This window comes from Daphnia pulicaria, chromosome 10, assembly GCF_021234035.1.
Source record: "Daphnia pulicaria isolate SC F1-1A chromosome 10, SC_F0-13Bv2, whole genome shotgun sequence".
NCBI lineage: Eukaryota > Metazoa > Arthropoda > Branchiopoda > Diplostraca > Daphniidae > Daphnia > Daphnia pulicaria.
This window is the reverse complement of record NC_060922.1, coordinates 4812390-4832648: the sequence shown is the minus strand read 5'-3', so window position 1 is coordinate 4832648 and position 20259 is coordinate 4812390. Positions and strand designations below refer to the sequence as shown.

The 20259-nt window shown below is 43.9% G+C and overlaps 1 protein-coding gene across 3 annotated transcripts in view; it reads left to right on the top strand.

Annotated features, from left to right (window-relative positions):
* The window catches only part of LOC124314592 (irregular chiasm C-roughest protein-like), a 71013-nt gene that overhangs the window by 27269 nt on the left and 23485 nt on the right, over positions 1-20259 (top strand). The window contains exons 1-2 of one of the 3 annotated variants that reach the window (XM_046779792.1): positions 3156-3488; positions 14364-14495. In XM_046779792.1, coding sequence (XP_046635748.1) covers positions 14493-14495 — 3 coding nt within the window. In that variant the 5' untranslated portion in view covers positions 3156-3488; positions 14364-14492. Of the gene's footprint in view, positions 1-3155; positions 3489-14144; positions 14265-14363; positions 14496-20259 lie in introns of those variants that run through there. The other 2 variants (XM_046779793.1, XM_046779791.1) reach the window with 2 other exon arrangements.

Below are 20259 nucleotides of genomic sequence, written 5' to 3'. Positions count from 1 at the left end.
CGACGGCAAGTCTTTTTTCTCTCGAGCTATATACTATACGTAGCTCCGTCCCGTTTTGCGTGTATGCACCAAAAATATCCCTCGCATTTCGGATATTTTGGGGGCTGATCCTTTTTTTCTCGGGTTCCCTTCAACTCGTTCGAGTCGTTGACATTCCGGTGCCGGCGGAAACGGTTGGGCCCTTTCTCATTTTGTGGAGGATTCTCACTTGCGCGATGTCGGTCGTGCCGGTATGTGTAGGCGGGATATCAGAGGGTGGATTGGGTGGAAGAAAGGGGGGGGGAACAAACAAGGCATCACGAAAATCAAAACTTCTCGCCGTCGTGTGTGACAGGGCCTGACATGGAACAACAAACACCACGGACGAGCCGATCTAGCGACAACACGCGACGCTAGAAAGACAAAACGTGGTGCCAGATCGAAATCGTCGGATGCCGCCGCACAATAGAAAGAAAAACTCCGGGCCCCTTTGGAACAAAAATAAAATCGGGGGAACGCGATAGCTGTCAAAGCGGGACCGGCCGTTTCTTGTTTCAAAGGGAAAAAACGCAAATACCAAAGGAACCCCCCTTTTATCTCGCAGGGGAGAATTTAAAAGAAAAAAAAAAAAGCCAAGAAAAACTCCCTCCGCAATAGATTTTTATTCATCGATATTAAAAGATCCTGTGGCGGTGAGGCGCATCCATTGGATACTCTTCACCTCTCCTCCAGTTTCTTCATCATTTTGATATTCTATTCTCTTCGTTCTTTGTTTCGTTTATCGGCGACCGATTATGCATTTTCCCAACTCAATAATGGCTACGGGAAAAGAGAAGAGAGATATCGCTTTACTGGTTTCTTAATTAATTACGTCTTGAGACAAGCATTCTGCATGGGTTCTGCTATACGCACCTCCCGATCCACCCCCCACTAACAAAGATCGATGATTCGAGGAGCGTTCAAGAGATTCTGCGGTGTCTAGACTGGCTCAACTGTCCCTCTTTTTTCTCCATCTTTTTTCACCCGTAATGAGTACATTCCCCGTAACTGGAAACAACAACCATCTGTGGTTTTTCTGTAACGCTTGGGCCCAGGGAAAATAGGAACAGTACAGGAATTTTGTAGAATGCAAAAAAATAAAAATAAGAGAGCTAGAAGACAGTGAGGGGAAAAACGCGTCAAAAATGTCCGTGACCAACTTTTGAGGATTTTTCGTGAGGCCCAACCAGACGCTGAGGGGGCCAAGAAAACCAGAGGAGGAGAGGTTACATAAAACAAGAGGGAAAAAGAGGAGGGATGACGTAGATAGAAGAATACACATAAGTGTATATGCCCTTGTGTGACTATGTTTAGAATCGGTGCCGGTGCAAAAGAGCATCATCAGCATGGAGGGGGAAAGAAAAAGAAAAATAAGAAGAAGAACTAGGACGCTGGCTGGAAAGTTTTCGGAGATTGCGGATGGGGAAGAAAAGTGGGGACTAAGATTCTGTGAATTGCACCGAGAAGGCGTAAGATATAGGGCACAAACAACATAAAAATGCCTCTCGCTAACTGGGTACGTTCTAACGAGGGTTACCGCCTTTCCGGGAGAGGCGATGACGGCTATCCCGCGGTTCCATAGTCTATACGGCTGTTTATACCCCCCTTGCACAATCCCGTTTAAACATGTGCATGTGTTGTGCTCGGGTGACGGTCTGTCATTTCTCCGACTACCAACTACTTTCTCCCCATAGTTTTTTAACCCCTGCGTGAGTTTACACAAATATCGTAAGAGTAGAAGGAGAAATTCAAGTTTCCACCCTCGTTCAGTCCTTAATGATGCGGCGAAATGAACGTCTCTCGTCTCAATCTCGAGTGAGGGGAGATGCGGAAAATTCCTGGCACATTCGACCGGAGAAATTCAGATTGCAGTGGCTGGCAGGAGGAGGTCCTTAGGACTGGCTGTAAACTGGGAATTCGGAAATGAGAACAGTATAGGGAGACCCAAGATGGTGGTAGTGATTCTTTCCCCCCCCCCCCCCCCTTCGCTGTTCTTTTCATCCCCAAAATCATTTTAAAAACTAATGAAATGGAAAACTTGTGTGCCTGGTACCGAAAGTAGTTTGAGTTTGGCTTTAAATTTATTTTTTATTTTTTTGAAGGGGTGGTGGCTCCAGTTATTTGGTTTCCAATTGAGATTCCCATGATTAACAAGTCTCTCCTCTGGGTTGTTTTGTAATAGGCCTTAACAGGCCAATGAGTTTCTGGCGGAATTTAAATGTTGAACGAAACGAAAAAAAAAAATGGCAAACAGTGAACGTGTTTATTTACAGGATATCTTTCCGTGTTTTTTTCTATTATTCGGTTCCCCCCACCTCCGTCCTTATACGTGATGGCTGTGATGCGTTACATACAACCTATCTCTATTTTTTTTCTGTTTTTCGACTTTATCCAAGTGAATTCACCCGAATAAAATGCCAACGGTTCTTTTTTTTTTCTTCTTCTTCTTTCCTCCCAACTTTTTTCATTTGAATGGTGTCACCATAGTGATACTATTGTCGTCCATGAGACCTTTGATTCTCGTCTTTTTTTTATTTTTTTCTTCTTCTTCTTTATGTTAGTTTCTTTTGGTGGTGCTATGCGTTACACACAGTCGGAGGAGAGGCGGCTCCGATCGGAATTGGATGGAATTTCAGACTGTGCACGTCTGGGTTATCCTCTTCTTTTGGTGGCTGTTGAGGAGTGTGTGGATGGAGAGGAGGAAAGAAAAAAAAAAAGGTCCTCCTGGCTCTTTTTAAATGTCACGTGATAGTCACTAGTCGAGTCCAGTATCAATCACCTGATGCCCAGTACCGCCTGGATAGATGGCGGACGCCCCTTTCTCCATTCTTCTTCTTAGAAAATTTTTTTTTTTAGTTGTTGTTGTTGTTGTTGTATTCTACCCCTCTCTCGTATATTGGCTCGGACGCGTGTGACTTACACGAGGGAAGCCTACCAAATGAGCGCGGGCGAGTGGCTGTGTGCTGCGAGTTCGGAGGCGTCGGCATCACGCCGGTATAACAGATGAACGCAAAAGACGGGGGGGACGGAAAGGAAGTCGGAGAACGAAACCAGAAAGAGGAGGAGGTTGACTTTCGCTTCGTTCTTTTTCGTTTCTTTCATTCTAGTCGGCGTCGTGCGTTCGACCCGCTTACGCCTCCGTCACAGTATCTCATCAGCACCGGTCGTGGCCTGTTGTGTGTCTTCGACGTTAGTCTCTGTCTTCGTGTTAGGACGTGCAACTGCCAGGACGGGCTTCTTACGCTCTTAGTCAGTCAGTCAGTTGGCAGTGAATCTTTTTCGTTGACTTACTACGCCGTGTCTAGTTGGAAGTACAAAGACGGTCATCCAACTCCTATCCGACTGGATTTTTGAATTTCGAAGAGAAGAAGAAGAGGAAGAAGAAAAAAGAATACCCGTGAAAATTGATCGTGTCAACTTCTTCCCGCTCATTAATTTGGCCACGAAGCAAGAAACTGTTGCACGCTGGGGTATGAACCATATTTGGGCTCATTCTTGTTCAGCATGCACAAAGCGATTTGATAAGGGGAAAAAAAAAAAAACTTTTTTTTGTTATTCTTGGGTCTGTTGCCCCCAAGTTGGCTCGCAATAATTTAATGCATCATAAGAGAGATACTGTTACTTGTTGTTTTCATTGTGATGTTGTTGTTGGTTCTTTTTATCTGCTATTTTTATCAATGCTTTCGTGACGACCTCGTGGCTCTCTGTTGACTTGGAAATGCGATCGCACGTTACCGTCTGGAGGGAGGACGAGCGTGAGGACGGGACCGATCATTAACTGAGGAAAATAGAAGTCTTGTCCGTCCATCAAGGGCCCTAGCTGCCTCTTGGGTTTTTCTTTTGTTGCCCCTTTTTTGTTGCTCCTCTCTTCGATTCCAAAGAGAAATTGTCTCAGTGGATATTTGAGGAGTAGTCTAACGGGGGCTTCGTTCTGTAGACGTCAAGCTGACATGCTAGAGACTGACAGGACACTAGATAAAAGTGGAGCTCGAATCCTGGAAATCTTTTTCTCTTTTTTTTTAAATCCCTCTATTTTTATATTTTTCAAGCATCGTTCGATCGCGCAGTCTTTTTGGTTGTTTGCATTTCTTTATTTTTTTTTTTATTTTTTTTTTCTCTTTTGCGTTAAGACCCAGTCAAGCTCCCGGTGATGTTGCGTAGGACTGCCCATAAGCTTGGAACGTTGCATCGCCTCGAGGGAACAAGCGAAGCTTCCCCTTCTCTGGCTCTCATTTTTGTACAGCAGTTAGATACTTATTTATATTTATCTTCCCTCGTGTTATTTTCCTTCTTTTCTTTCCCGGTCGTTCGTCTCCCGGAAATGGAGATAAATACCTGGCAAGTGGTAAGGAGGCAGTGCGTGAGGGGAGGGCGATCAGAGCTATAGGACCCCCTCGAGAAAAACGAACGAAAGAAAAGAGCTAAAATAAACCGAAACCTGTTATTAATGGGGCTAGATGGTTGAAGTTGAGCTCTGTGTCAATTGTTGTTATACAAAACTATTTGGACGAAATTGGCAAAAAAAAACCAACAAGCACACAACTCGCGTCTATTCTTCTCGAATTTCTGTCAATCAAAATGTATAAGGTCGTAAGTATAAAGCATTAACCGACAAATGCTATCCTCCCTCTTAGAGAAAAAAAAAAAAACGAAATCATCTGTCATGACCGTGACCCCTTTTTTAAAAATATTTAATCAAATAAAGGAGCCGTTTTCATGAAAGTGACTTGTTACGATGAAATAGAAATAAAGGAGAGACAACTAGACACCGCCTCCTTTGGTTCCGTGATTAAATCTTGATAGGATTTCGTGACCCACGTCATCATGTCTTGATGGGTCTTGTTTCATTCGAAGAGATTCCTTGAGAAAGTAGAGCCATAGGACAGGATGAAAAATGGAATGAGTGACTGAAAACTTGTAACTTGGTCGGATTGACGGTTTTGGTTTCTACTCAACAATTTCTTGAAAAAAAAAACTGGTAATGTCATAGTTAATGACTAGCAAATTCCTGGTTATTCTGGTTGTTACGGACCTTGGTTCGTTTTCTATAGTCTGTTAACTCTTTTTTCTCTGAACGCTCTCTTTTCATCTTCTTTTTTAATATGAGAATGATATACATCATCTCTTCTCTGAAAACGAGATGATCTAGCCCCCGAATCTTTCTCCGGGGCTGGATAAATAACGACATTATATTAGGGCTTTTGCGTTTTGGGTTTTTTTCTTCTCCCTGGTCGTTTCGGAAGTCACGGGAAGACAAACGTTTCCAAGAAGAACAGTAAAACACGGGAGAAACACACACACACAAAAAAAATATAGCTTAGCTTGCGGCGAATGGCATTGCGGTTACAAATCTCTTCCACTTTACTTGTCGATTCTTCCCAAAATTGGCCAGCGGGAAGAGAAGAAGAAAAAAAGAGAGCCAGTTCCATGATTAAATAGAAACTAGACATTGTCTTTGAGAAATAAATGGAGAAAGTAAGCAAGAATCGTTCCTCAAGAGTCAGTTCCCCAGGGGTACGTGTGTGGGAGGAGGGACTGTTTTCCCGCTGATAAGCCAGCGTGACGGGGCTTGTGGCTGTGCGCACGGTTGCCGAGTCACGCGGGATTGCCGAGTTCAAACGCTGTACGTATCGAACTGGCAAGGCACAGCGCACTTGTTTCTTTTTCCCCATCTGTTCCTGCTTCATCTTCCTTATTCTAGAGGTTGCTCTGAGACGTTAGGAATCATGTATAAGGTTCCACGGAGCTCTAGATAAATATTGCCGCGCCCTGAGAGGAGGTAAGGTAAGAGATAGGTATGCATATGGATGCAGTCTGCTCGTCTAGCTAAAAACGACCCGGATATTGTAACGAGCTTCCAAGAAACTCGGAATTGCTTTAAGCCTTTCGTTTGTGGAAAAAAAAGGAACGGAGGAATTCGAGGCATTTTGTCTCTTTTCGCCCTTACGAGACTATTCCGGAAGAGAAGACGACGGAATTTTACATACTAAAACGAGAGTGGGAGACGATTTTTGAAACATCTTCCCGGGACCTACCTTACTAAGGCATTCTTGACGGTGTATTCTATCTCCGTTTGACGCTCGGCTCCCATTCGCTTTTGGATAGATCACGAGGGTGGTGGAGTAGGGCGTCGGCGGAAGCGAGATTCCCGTATCATTTGCCTCCTGTTTCTCTATCTCTATCCTGGACCAATTAGCAATGTCTAAAGCCCTTAGACTTGCCAGTTAAGAAAGAAGAAGAACGGCTCCCGTGTGAATAGATCCCGAGAGCGCAAAGTTATATCCCTGCCGTCCGTCTCCTACTCTCTCTCTCTCTCGTTCATCATCCCCACCTTATACACACACACACACACATCCCCTTACTCTCTGACATATTACGTTACGACCTAAACTTGCGCACCACTGCTTTCGAGTTGGAGCAACCCAAGTCTGTTGAGTAAGGAAAAGAAAATGATGTTCCCTGTCGTGTATAAGGTAACACACGTGTAAGACAGCCGTCAATTCGTGTTCACAAACTTTTTTTTCGAGGCTGGTGCCGTCTCTCGATGAAAGCTCGTTGGTCTACTCATCCTTGGATTCCCATGCCCTATTCAGAGATTTTTCCCCCCTTCATTTTTACACTCTCGGGTTCTTTTCACCTTCATCTTTCTTTCAATCTCTTGTCTGATTTCCGACTATGTCGGACGTTGTGTTTATTGCAGTGGCTACTGGTCCAGCAAAGGGCACGTTGACATGATGTGTGGCACACAGCAGCAGCAGCACGTGATTCCCGAATCACGTAGTGTACATCCGGATGTAACTGGGCAGGGCACGCGGCTTTTTGGGTTTTGTTTGTTTTGTATACAGAATACTAAAAAAAAGGGCAGCAGCGGCGACAGCCCCCCGGTCGTCAATAAAAGAAACTAACTTGTTTTTTATTTTTGTCCTCGTCCTCTCTATGTGGGACAAACAACACTGAGCCTCACTTTCTACTTTGGATGTGAATCATTTATGTATAGATGGTACGGCTGGTTTGGTATCAGTCCCGGCACATAATGCTCGGTGAGCTGTGAAATTGAAGCGTGAGCTCTCCCCAAAAAAAGTCTCTGGCGCTTTTGGGGGCCATTGGGACGCACGGGACTGTGTGTGCGCCCCCCTGCACCCGACGCTTGGATAGATCTGCGTATCGTTGAATAGATCACCACAAGCCCGTGCCACCAGGCAATTTCAACGCTCGACGAATTACAAGTCCCAGATTCTCATTATGACTCCCGACAGTGGTCGAAGAGCTGTCACATGTTTGGGGATGAGATCCCGATGTGACACATTGGCGTTAGGCATACATACATAGTGTGTACGTAGATAAGGGCAGAGATAGATCACAGAGAGAGAGAGACAGAGAGAGAAAAGCAAGCTGGAGAGAGGAGAGAGAGAGAGACTGAGTGGGAGATACATTATTGCCATGGTAATGTCGTCATGTGTAAGTGCTTTCACGCACAGCCGGGCGGAAGCTTCATTAAAACTACATGTCACAAGACGCGCGCGCTTCCATACTTGTGCCGCTGCGCCAGCTATTGAACTAATAAGTCAAACGGCTAATAATAGATATCATACCAGACTCTGTGTGTTGTGTGTGTTGTGTCTGTCTGCCTCACTGCTTGCGATGCTCTTCTTTTTAACCTAGGTCGTTTTTTTTCCTGATTTAATAAACAGCTCAAGCCGCCGCTCGTGTTATTTAGTTGGCCATCCTCTTGGTCCGCCGTTGACTCTCAATTCGCCTTTATTTGATAATAACTGCGCTTATGTAGACGACGGCGGCAGCGGTGGTGGTGTTGGCGGTGGTTGCTTTTTATTGCCCTTCATTGGCAGACCATCCGTGTGGATGTGTGTGTGTGTGTGTGTGTGCCGTATGATGATGTGCTCGGAACAACTTGGTTGGTCGTCAAAAAGAATTCCGCAAAAAATATATACACGGAATAGGAGAGCTGGCAGGAAACGATCGGAACTTTGGTGGTGGTGGAGATGGGCGTCGTCACGGCATGTTGGTTTTTAATGACTGGCGAATCGCTCGTTTCCCGCAGTCGTTATCGTCATCACGACCCCCTCTCTCGGAACTGTTGGACTATGAGGAGCGCATGGCTCGTATATATAGTATACCGAGGCCCAAGCTAGTTTAGCTCCCCCCGTTTCCTCCGTCCTGTCGTAAAAGGGTAGTAACGGTCGGACGAACTAGTCATACTACTACCAGAAAATAGAAGAATCAAGCCCCGAGATTAAAGCCCGTCAACAGCAGCAGATGACGAGAATCCGCCATTATATCCGCGAGTAAAAGTTGCTTCTATTTTTACTCGACTTTTTCCTTTTATTTTTCTTCTTTTATTTGGTTTAATTTTTCTTCTTCCGCCAGTCTGGCGCCTTGCCGTTTGAGTGGGATAAACTGTTTGCGGTAGACTCATCGACTTAAGTTTTGGGAGGGGATAGTAAGTGGGATAAAGCAACACTCTACTGCTCAAAAAGTCTTAAAGCTTTACTCGAGGATTTGGGGAATAAGGACTGTACTCAATAAACTGCTCTGCAAAGAGAGGAATTGTCTGTTTGCAGAACTGAAAAAAAAAATCTCAAATGTACGCAAAGAGTTGGGGGCTCACTCGAATTTCAGGGCAGGAAAGAAGATGCACGCTTTGCAGTTACTTAATCCCAAGGTCTTTTTTTTCTTTTCTTTTTCATTTCTTTTTTACTGTGTTGTTGTGTAATTGTGCCCCCCAAAATAAAAAAGGTGACGTCCTTGCGGTTCCAATCACCAGATTTTTATTCTCCTGTTTGGTGCGAGGGGCTCTTGCACCAACAGCTTTAAGTGTAAAAGGAGTAGCAACAAAAGAATTTGAGAAGGCGTATTTCGTTCCGAATGATGGTGAAATCTTTATTTTTTTTTTTAAGCCACAACAACACACTCTTATCGCCTGTAGTTCTCCGATTGCCCGGTTAGTTAACCAAAGTTAACCCACCACTTTTCGGTCCGAGTTGCAAAACTCCGTTTGTTTGCCAAGGGGAAATCTAATTGGAAGAAGAAAAGTCGATAAAAGTGTGTTGGTAAGGTGAAATGAGAACCCGGTCGAAGAAATTAAAAAAAGATTATTAATTATGATTGGTGAGATGATGTCATGAATAACGGTCGGTCTAATAGCCGATTATCATCACTCCGCCCTCCCACTAGACTGATCCACTTTGGACGGTAGCGTATTCATGACATTGATCCTCCCAAGTCTCGGCCGATTGTCGCTCCGACTCGAATTGCCGCCGTGTTACCGAGTGTCGGACTACCAAATGAAACAAGGTTTGCCAATCAGAGTAGTCGTCGTCGTCGTCTCGTATTTGCACGTCTCGCCTTGTAAAATGTAAACCGATTTCCAATGCGAGTGAGACAACAACAAGACTCGGTCAAGACAAAAAGAAACGAAGCGCATCGTATCGCACCTGAAAGTAGAAGAATCAAAAAGATTAACAGCCTAATGAAAAGACAAAGTATAGGCGGTACAGAACTATACCGGCAACGGCAACGAAACAGGGAACCTATGAAACTATAACGACGACGACGATAAACAAATCTCGGGAGCGTTTGTGCCCTTTTCCCGCGGAGCAGTTGATTTATGATCCGGGGAAAGGTGGCGATGTTTTATACCCCACATAGCTTTTGTTTCTGACAGTGAATCTGACGATTCCTCATTCCCCTGCTTTAGAGGCCCTACGTCTTTTCATTCCGATGCCGAGGAGCTGTGACAGCGATATGCTTAATTGATGAATGGAAGATTATTGCTGCCCCAGGGCTTAGTCTTAACTTTCCCGGCGGCGGTGGTGGCGGTGGTGGGCGGCCATTTGGGTTTGGTGGTGTTCCAACCGGGGGTCAGAGAGAAGAAAAGTTGTCGGGAGAGGTGCTGGATATAACCTGGGTTACGAGGGAGCGCCGTTTGCTATAGCCGTTTGTAATTACATCAAAACAAGGCAATGCTTGACTCCGACAGTTAACTTCCCTTTTTGTGTTTTTCCCCACGTCCATTTGCCCCGGCGCAACTGTGGGAAAATGGTTAGTGGGAATAAACGAGAAAAGAGCAGGCACAAGCCCATCACGGCAAACAAGAATCCCGTTAAAGCACGTGCCCGTGAACGGCGACGTCACGCCACCGCAACGACCGGCTCGCGCCCGACTCCCGCTCTCCTTCTTCTACTACTAATATCGATGTAGTAGTAGAGTCGTCGTCGTCTTGGTTGTAGTCGTTCTGGTGGTGTGTATTTCTGGTGGGAAAATGCGGTCCGTCTTTCTCACGGCACGGCACACGCTCGCCCCACCAAAACAGCTCAGTATTGTACACACACACACACACACATCAGACCAGCACTCACATATATATATACATGTACAATCTTTGATGACCCGGAGCCCCCTGTAATGTGCCTCGTCGAGGCCAATTTGCTTTGTTGACTTTGCATCAGTAACCAGAAAAGCTCTCACTTTCAGCCTTCCATCTGCTTGTTTTATTCTCTCAATCTCACTCCCGTTTTTTTCCCGTCTTCTTTTACAAAAAGAAGAAGAAGAAAAAAAAAGGAAAAAAGAAAGAGACGAATAGTTTGCGCTGGTAGCCGTAATTGAAAGTGACAGAGCCAGCAGTTTGCTCATTACTGCGAGGCCTCTGCATGAGAGGACCGTACGTTACGCTATCGCCCATCAATGTTGATGGTCAGAACGTGGCGCAACGCCACTTGGTCGCCGCAGATTATTTTCCGTAAAAATAACGCTTGTATTTTTATGTCTAATATATAGGCGACGTCTGGGTCCGAAACGAGTGTCGGTTATGGTCAGTTGGCAAAGAAGAAAATAAACAAGCGGCTATAAAGGAAAAGAGAGATGAATCTTTTCGATCTACTGTAAACGACACAGCGTCTACGAGAGAGAGAGAGAAAGAGAGTGTGGGGGCCGGAAATTCACTGTAAGGCGTCAGCTTGGATCCCTCCTTCTCTCATTCCAATAGATATGGCAGCTTTGTTTGCTTTAGATGAAAAAAGACAGACTCCTAATAGCAGTTCTTTTCTTTTCTGTTCTTCCCCACTTTTCTTTTGTTGTAAGCAAATCAAATAGAAATTCAGCGGTCCGTCTCAAAACTCTCGAACGTGAATAGCAAACAGTAGAGACGGGGATATCATTTTCCAGTCCTACCATCTTTGCGCTGATACATGATCTCGCATCTTGCGTCATAACTTTTTATCAATTTTTTTTTTTTTGCCTTTTAAATTAACTTTTTATTTCCTCTTTTCGCCTGACTTCTCTTCGTAACTTTTCTTTGAATATTTTCTCCGAGGATGTGTATTACAGCGTGTAACACTTGCACGTACGTAATTTAAAGTTTCGACAAGGGTTTTCGACTCCACTCCATCAAAGACGAGAAAGAGGGTAAAAGCTTTGAATAAAACTTCAAAAAACTTGCAAACGACGTCAGATGAAAAAAAAAATCAAAACTGACCGTTGTCACTTCACTTTCCGAATATTCTTCCTTCTTCTTCTTTTTTTCCCCCTCTCTGCATTTAACGGAGTGCGGAAACTTTTTAAAAAGTCGTACGACTTTAATGTCGGCTGGTCGTCCCGTCGAGGACGACGATTATTGACGGGCGAAGACCGGAATTGGTTTTGAAGGTTTCTCCAACGTTTCGTCGTCGGGGGAAAAGTGAATCAATCCCGAGGCCTTGGAAGTTTGTGGAATCGGGCAACGATTGAACGGATAAACTGGACCGTGAAACGATGACAGGAAGTTGTTTCCACGTCAGCAACAAACGTGGAAGAAAAGGCAAAGGTGGAGGGGGGAAGTTGTTGGTTGCGACACAAATGATGACGATTTGACTGTTTGAATCGTTTCCCGCATGATTGGTATTTTAGATCGGATGAGTTTATTTTATTTTGTTATTTTCATCGCTGCAGATGGATTTCCCCTTATTTTGACTAGTAACGGCGTTTTTAGCCGAGCTTTTGTTATGACAAGAGTGTTTTGTTGTCTTTCTCACTTTTTTCGGGAAAAAAAGGGGCCGGCACGATGCGGATTCACGGTTTAAGTGAAATAAGAATAGCCGATGTTTTCTTAATTTTCCGTTCCGGGATCTAGTCGCTCAGCATTTTTGTAAAAATTGGAATATTTCTATTTTTTATTTTCTGGGGAATTCTTCTCATGCTTGTTTTTGTCTTGTGTTCACCTTTTTTGGTGTTGGCCGTGTTGTTTTTTTCTCCCCCCCCTTTAGGGAAATTTGTTCCTCTTCATTTAGTCAGAGATATCACCAAACGGCAACTTTTCTCTTCTTTTGTGGTTGTTTCTTTTTCCCTGTTATATATTTCTTTCCCTCTTTTTAGGACGTAATATTGGACATGGACGACATCTCTTTTGATGCCTTTGTCGGTGAAAAAGAAGCCGTCTTTCTAGTTTCTCTCCTCGTTCCTTTTGATGTATTTTCATTCGTGTTTCCTCTTCTTTTCTCTTCATTTTAAATATTCCCATCTCCCTCTGTCTGCCTTGACCCGAACAAGCGGCGGGAGAAAATTGAACGACTAGTTGATGTGTGTTTTTTTCTTTTTCTTTTTTCTTGTGTATATATTAAAAAAGAACGAATCAAAGTTGGGTCTGAAACGTCGAAAAAAAAGTTAAGAAATAAAAAAGAAGACTCTGAAAAGCGGCGAAAAAGAAAGAAAACTAGGACTGGTATAGGGGTACACTAATACTATACACACACAGGCCCTAGTAGACCACCAGAAAAGAAGGGAAAAAAAATACACAGCCCAGGTGTTAAAAACAAGCGTGTCCCGGACGCGCCGACTGATCCCTCCGGCTTTTTTTTGCGTGTTGTGTAACAATTTCCCGGCGTCGAAGAAGCGTACACACAATTTTTACCCCCCACACCAAAAACACCCTTTCTTTTTTTTTGTTGTTGTTTTCTTTCCTTCTTTTAACATTCGTTTCTTCTTCTTGGGCTGTTAGTTGTCGGCTCTTGTGTTTTAACTTTGCCCCCCTTTGCCTTTTCTTGTTGTTTGCTTTGATTCCGCAACGGTGACGACGGTTTCCCCCCGCTGCAAAGGGGGTGGCCAGCCAGCCTGCCTGCCTGCTTATATAGCTATAGACGTGCTATATAACTTGCTGACAGTATGTTGTTGTCTTGTCTTTTATTTGACTTTGCTCCAGCACAGCCGTCGCCCTCACGCTGCCATTCTTCTTCTTCTTCTTGTTCGATGTTGCCCGATGTCGCACTCCATCACGAGCGACAACTGTCCTGCGCTTCTTCTTCTTCTTCTTCTTCGTGTATTATCGCTACATCTTAAAAAACCAACTAAAAGTATTTTACACCCAAAAAAGTTATAGACTCTGTACTGCACAGTGCAGTCGAGGAGGAGCTGCTAGACGCTATACATCCCCCCCTTCCTCTACTTGCACACAGCCGTTCACGCCCCGGCCTTCTGGGTCCTGGTTGGTCTGGCTGCTGCTGCTGCTGCTGTTACTGCGCGTTTACTACCTCCGGCTGAGTGCGGATTTTAATGACCCGTTTGAAAACAACTTTCAATGCTCAGCTAAAAACGAGAGGGAAAGAAGAAGAAGAAGAAGAAAAAAAGAGAAGAGGCTTTAGATAGCGAGAAGCCGGTAAGCGCCGCACGAGCGTGTAAGTTATATTGCCAGTAGGCAAAAGCTGTGCGGCATTACACAACACGGGGGCATTTTAAAATCGTTTGAACGAGCCCCGGCTTTTTTTCTATTCCAAACCCCCCTCTTTCTTCTACCATTTAGAATAAGGGGGCTGGGTGTGGAAGTTTTTGACGATTTAGTGGTGGAAACAGTTGTGTTGTTGGAACATTACCCATACCGAAATACGTATATATAAAGTAAATAGAATAAGAGAAAATTGAACTTTTGGGAGAGAGAAGGACAGATTATTCCCTTTTTTTTTTCTTTCTCTCTCTCTTCCTGTTTTGTTTATTTCGGTCTCGTCTTGTGTAATAGTATTCTCTTGGTACGATCAAGGTTAAACTTATTCGCCCTCCCTGTTTTTTTTCCCCTTGTTGTACAGTCGAAACTATTTGAAACGCGTGGCGTCCGGATGAGAAAATTCCTTGGCTGTTTATACACCCAAAGGAGCCGGTAGAGAAAAGGCTCTCTCCGCGTACGTCGTCCGTGTTGCCATGCTGTTTGCTTGAGTTGTGTGTGTGTCGTCTCTCTCCACATTCTCTCTCGTGAATCAAATTCAGTGGTATCTCTACACTATATGAAAGAGGATTCAAGTCGTCACTTTTTTCTCACATCTCGGCCCAAATCTAATTATGGAAATTCTTTCCTTCTTCGTCGACAGAGTGAATCCTGAGCGAGGAATTTTTCTTCCCCTTCGGACAGCCGCGTCACAGCAATTGACCGCCATTGGAAAAGTGACGAAAACGACACGACGAGAATCAACCCAGTTTTCCATTGTTTGCCTCCTATCATGGTGAGTTATGATTATCCATTATTTTTTCTAGCGACTGGCATTTCCTGAACGAGTTTTTTACACCTACCCACGACTTTTTCTTTTTATCAAAAGTCACATTTTTCTTTTTCTTTATTTTGTAAATTCAACTTGCGGTTGATTACTACTAAGCGCACACCTCTTTCCTCCGGAGGTGGCGGCCGTGGTGTGGCCGTGATTGTATCGTGATTGTTTGTCCGTGTCTCGGTGGGTGGGTGGATTTTGCTTTTGTGCTGGTTATTCACTTGTGTGTGTGTGTGTGTGTTAGAGCCGGTTTTCATTAAAACTGATGTTTCTCTCTTTACACCAATGCCACGCCTAGATGAGCTAGTTTCGTCATCCAAGGTTGAATAGACCACAATCAAGGATGACTCTATACTTAAGAATTATTATTCTGTACACATAGACAGACACATATGTGCCTTATGCGGTGTATATCATCTATTGAACAGCGGGTGGCGTGGGCGTGTTGTAGTGACTGGGTTTTGGACCAGCCCCAATCCCCCCCCCCCACCCTCCCTCCCATTCCACCATGGCAAACGAAAAAAAAATGTTAAGCTCCTAAGGTAATTATCTTCGCCTGGAAGGTTATTTTATTTTTCAATCGATAGTCGAAATGAGTTCCATTCTTTGCGATCCTGCAGCAGAGTTGAGCTCAGAGCGACGCCCAGTGAAATTCTGATGGCATTATCGATCGCCAAGATGATGCGGACGGAAAAGAAAAAAAAAGAAAAAATCCCAAACACACACACAACAAACACATTCAATTTTAGAGCCATGGTATAGGTTCTTCTCTCCTCCAACTCTGTTTGGATTTCATATCTTCTCGGATGAGAGAGTATCTGTTGTGTTTGTGTATTGATGAGTCTCTCTCTCGCCCTGCGTGTGGCAAGAAAAGGTAAGCGAATGTCTCGAATCCAAACAAAATAAATTAAAACGTATAGGCATCGCGCGGTGGATTGGGCTCGGCGTCGATCGGTGAAGGGGTGGTCCCAGTTCTGTCGTCGAAATCTGGAACATCTCGATGAAAGTTGTTGTCTTCTTCTTCTTCTTCTTTGATGCTTTGGATTTATTTTCACGCTCGGGTGTTTCGGCTACCGAACGATGGAGGTCGATGGCAACGTTCAACTCTTTGACTTGTTTGTTTATTGATTTGTTTTTACATGTTGTTCTGAAACCGAAACACGAGTCTGTTTTTGGTGTATCGCATTGCCACCGTTGCGTTTTTTGACTGGCTGGTTGGTTGGCTACTTTAATCTTCGGAATCAAATAACGCGTAGAAGATGACGGAAGACTTTTCTTTTTTTCCCGAATTTCACATGGAAATCGTTAACAGAACGATCACCCAGACGTGTCATTCAGTGGCTGCGGCCTAGGGGGAATTAACGAGCCCAGGGAGTTTGCGTGTTAATTTCCTCTGCCTCTTTTTATTTCCCTGTCACCCCATATCTACTTTGACATTCAAATGAGCCTGCTGCTATTACGATTTCATCATGATGATGAAAAGAAGTCCATTGCCTTTTTTTTTCTTCGTTAAAAAAATAGGGGAGGAAAGAGGGAGAAGCTGAGACCGGGTCTAGTAGTAGGGACGCTTGAAGACCTTCTTCTTCCCTATAGGTTATAAATAAGGTGAAAGAAAAAAAAGAGAAAGGGCAAACGAGTCTATCCCGGAGGAGTCGCAGAGCGTAGCAGAAAGAAAAAAACGGGCACTTCTTTTTCTCTTTTTTATTCGGTTGGAGAATTGTGCAGTGGAAAAGTTGTTTTCTCCAGTCGAGTATTTCTTTTTCGTTCGATTTTCTTATTTCTAGTCATGTCGACAACGTTCACGTCGTTTTCATTCGGCGAGCGTCTAATTGGCACATTCTCTTGATCACGGATCGACTCACTGCGACCAACCGGACCGACCAAAATTGACTAAATTCTTTCGTCTCCTTTTCATTTCATGCGCAGAAAAATATTTCCGCGTCAAATTGCGCTCAAGAGTTTTCCCTAACAAATTGCCGTTTCATGAAAATAAGAAGAAAAAGCCAAACGAGTTATTCGTTATCTTTCAGTAGCTCAGCTGTGTGAGGACGTGCGTGATGCCCATCAATTAGCTCCACGTTAGTTATTTGAAGGGCTTTTGTTATTGCCTCTTATATCAAACATCTTCTTCATTTGTTATCTGCCTTCCTTTCTCTGTCTTCCGGTTGTCTCCCGTTTTCTCCTTCTTCATCGCCAATTCCTTCATTAGTGGCCAGGAGGTTTTTCGGTTTTTTTCATCCGTCATCTTTTCTCTTGTCTGTCTGTTTGTCTGTGTGATGTCGTCGTCATTTTTTTTTTCTTTTGTTGACCGATGAGGGAGGAATATTATAACGATTACCAACCAACTGCTGATGAAATCCGCTCACGAAAAAAAGGAATTAACACAAAAAAAAGAATTTAGGAAGAAAAAACAAAGAAAGTCTAAAGGCACGTGATATTTCCGGTTCCTATCGCCACTAATGAAAGAAGAGAAAAGAAAAAGAACTTCTACTTTTTTGTCGTCGTCGTCGTGTGCCACTGCTGGCGTGCAAACATTTTCTATCACACAAGTCTTAATAGGCACTGGCCTCCTACCCCATCTCAAGGGCGGCCAAGTTTAATTCTATTTTTTCGTTTAGCTTTTGGAATCTTGAATTCCAGCAGCAGCGCTATTAGTTCCTTCTTCATTCGCCGTCTTTTGTGTGTCTTTGGTTGCTTGGCTTGTGCGTCGGAAGCCCAGCCGCACTTCCGACACTTATATGACGGGCGCAGGCTGAGCCGCCGCCACCGCCGCCGCTGGCGGTCATGACTCGTATGCATGTCGTCTCCTTTCCATCAACTTGCACACACATCCGGAGCCCGTAGTTAAAAAAAAAAAAAAAAAAGACCAAGAAGAATACCAAAAAGGAGACCATGCTTTGATTGTAACCTTGCCCAGTTAATTAAAAATGTCCTTTTAAAAACAAAGAGAAAAGAAAAAGAAAGAAAAACCGCAAGGCATTTTCTCCTTTTTGACTAGCTGGAAATGGCACCACATGTCTCCGGATGGATGCTGTGGATGAAGGGCGAAAAAGTGGGGTGGTAGGGGGAGTGATTCCATCCCGGTTATGTTGACCATGTGTTTGCCACTACTCTTCATCTATGGCTATGTGTAGATAGCAGTTCGCCGACAACGAAGGAAGGCATCAGCGAGGAAGATGAGATGTTTCACACAGCCTCTTCTTATATATCCCTGGTTTGTCTTTAGGAGCCCCCCACAAAGTCTTTTGATCTCTTTTCTCTTTTTGGGCTGTTACCATTCACTCACAAACTTGATGGTTCGAAAAAGAAGAAGAAGTAGAGGGGGGCAAATAGGAGAACGAAATGTCAAGTTTCATGATGTAGTGCGGCTTGAAAGTGCTCGTCGTCCCCCCATATATCTAAGAGTAAGGGATCGGCAGGATTCCTAGCGAGTTTTTTTTTTCTTTTTTGCTTGGGAAACGTCGTGGGACTGGTCGCATTCGAACTGATAGACTCATGAAGAAGAGAGGATACGTATTTATACACTGGATGTCTTGTGTTCACATGAAGGAGAAGATTGCTCTTTATGTTTCTCTGTTCTTATTTCATCTCGTATATACCCTTTTTTTCTTCCTCTCAGCTGTCTCCCAGTAAATGTCCGCGCACTTTGAAGAGAGCTTAGACTCTCTTTCGTCTCTTCTCTTTTCTTATAACGAATAAGGAAAAAAAAATTTTGATATATAGTATAATACAACATACAAGGAGTGATGATTTGATCCCTAGCCTTAAGCTACTGCCATGTGTGGTGTAGTGTGTGTGTGTGTATAGATCGGATGCGCCAGATGGATGTTGTTTGTTGACAGCCAGTGCTGCTCTTCAACGTACGACATGGAGAGTAAAAACAACAACAATATAACCCAGAAACAAAAGAGTTTTTTGTTTATCCATCTTCCTTTTTTTCTATCTTGACATATAGAACACATACAGAAAAAAAAAATCTGCTCTAGATGTTTTGTTTAAAAAATAATTTTTCTTTTTCATGTTTCTGGATCAGTCCGGCAATGTCTACTTGTTTATTTTCCTTCCGTTCGTTTTGAGACTACCCAGCACGTTCCATTTGGATGGCCCGTGTCGATAATCATCGCTGAAATGAAAGGAAAAAGACTCGGGGAGAGATAGCGCACTCAGTGGCCACGTGATTACAGGAAGGAAGTGACCCCTATGAAATTGTTCATCCCGTCATTTTCATTTCATTCTTCCCTTTTTTTTTTATTTATTTATTTTTTCGCTTCTCGTCGTGCGTGCGTTGTTGTTGTCGTGTACGAACACACCACCACCACCACCACCACCACCACCACCACCACCACCACCACCACCCCTGCCTATCCCTCTTTGCAGCATTTCAGGAGCCAAAATAAAGTAACCCGTGAAGCAGTTCACTACCACTCTGATTGCAATCACGTTACAACCGACTTACGACCCCTTTTTTTTCCCTCTCAACTTCCTCCTTTCAACCTGTCGCAGAGAGCTCCTGTTTTGTTTTGGATTTTTTTTGTTGGTTTTTACAAAAATTTGTTTGCTTTCACCATCTTTTAAAATTCTCGCGTGTCTTACACTGATTTCAACTGACTTGCCACAGCCCCCCAGATTTTTTTTTTCTTTTTAACAGTTCAAATCATTTCATTTTCTGTTGGTTTGTCTTGTTCCCAAAGACATTTGTGAGTTGTGGAGGTCCTTCCTGGTGCGTGCTGTGAGCAGCACTCGACGTCTATTTAAAACAAAGAGTTTGAATTATGAAATTCACCGAGCGCAATTGCAATTAAAAGTTCTTTTCTTTTTAGTTAGTTGCTTAGAAGTTGTTATTATTGCGTCTAGCCCTTCTTGAAAAGAGATAAGGTAATGTCGTTAAAACTTACAGAGGACAGGATAAGGGGGAAGTTGCAGGTGGGGGAGAAAATCAACTGATTATGATGATTATCCAGCGAATGAGGGCATAAGATGGAGGGTTTTCCCCCCTGTGGAGATTTCAAAACCTTCACAAATTCTTTTGTGCGTCTGTTTTGTGTGTTGGATCGTTTTCTCCGATTTTTCTTTTCTTATTTTCTTTGGCTTGTTCTGTTAAATTTTCGTCAGCGGGTGGTGGTGGCATAAAAAGTAAACTGGAGGGAGAGCTCGCGCCTCCGTACGTGGTAGGGGCCATATAGCCCACAGCGCATAGACGACACACTGAATTGCCGAGCGGAAATGAATAAGGAACCATTAGTCGCTGGTTGAAGCCGACCGAGAGTTCCTCCGCGACCCCTCGCCGCCACTGCTTGCAATTAAGACCCGTGTGTGGCTCACTCGATTCTCTTATTCTTTTTTTCTCGATTTCGTTGATTCGTTGCCGAGCCGCGTGTCTATGAAGTTTGCACGAAATAATAGTATATATACATATACCAGAGATGTTCTACAGTCACCAAGAATCGTTCGTACAAGTTTTATTTTTTTTCTTTATCTTTCGAGTCACGAAACCAAAATAAAATGGGAATCCTCGATGTCACGTGAAAACGCGCGGGATTGGAGAGATCGGAGCGGGTCCTTGTGTGTGTGTGTCGGTGGGCGGGTTTTCCCGTGGCTGTTATTATTATTATACCGTGACCAAGGTATTTCTTACTATACACACACACACACACACTCAGCTCAGCTCAGCTCATCGTTATTTGCTGCTGGCCGTGTGTCTTCGTCGTTGGTGGCATTCGAC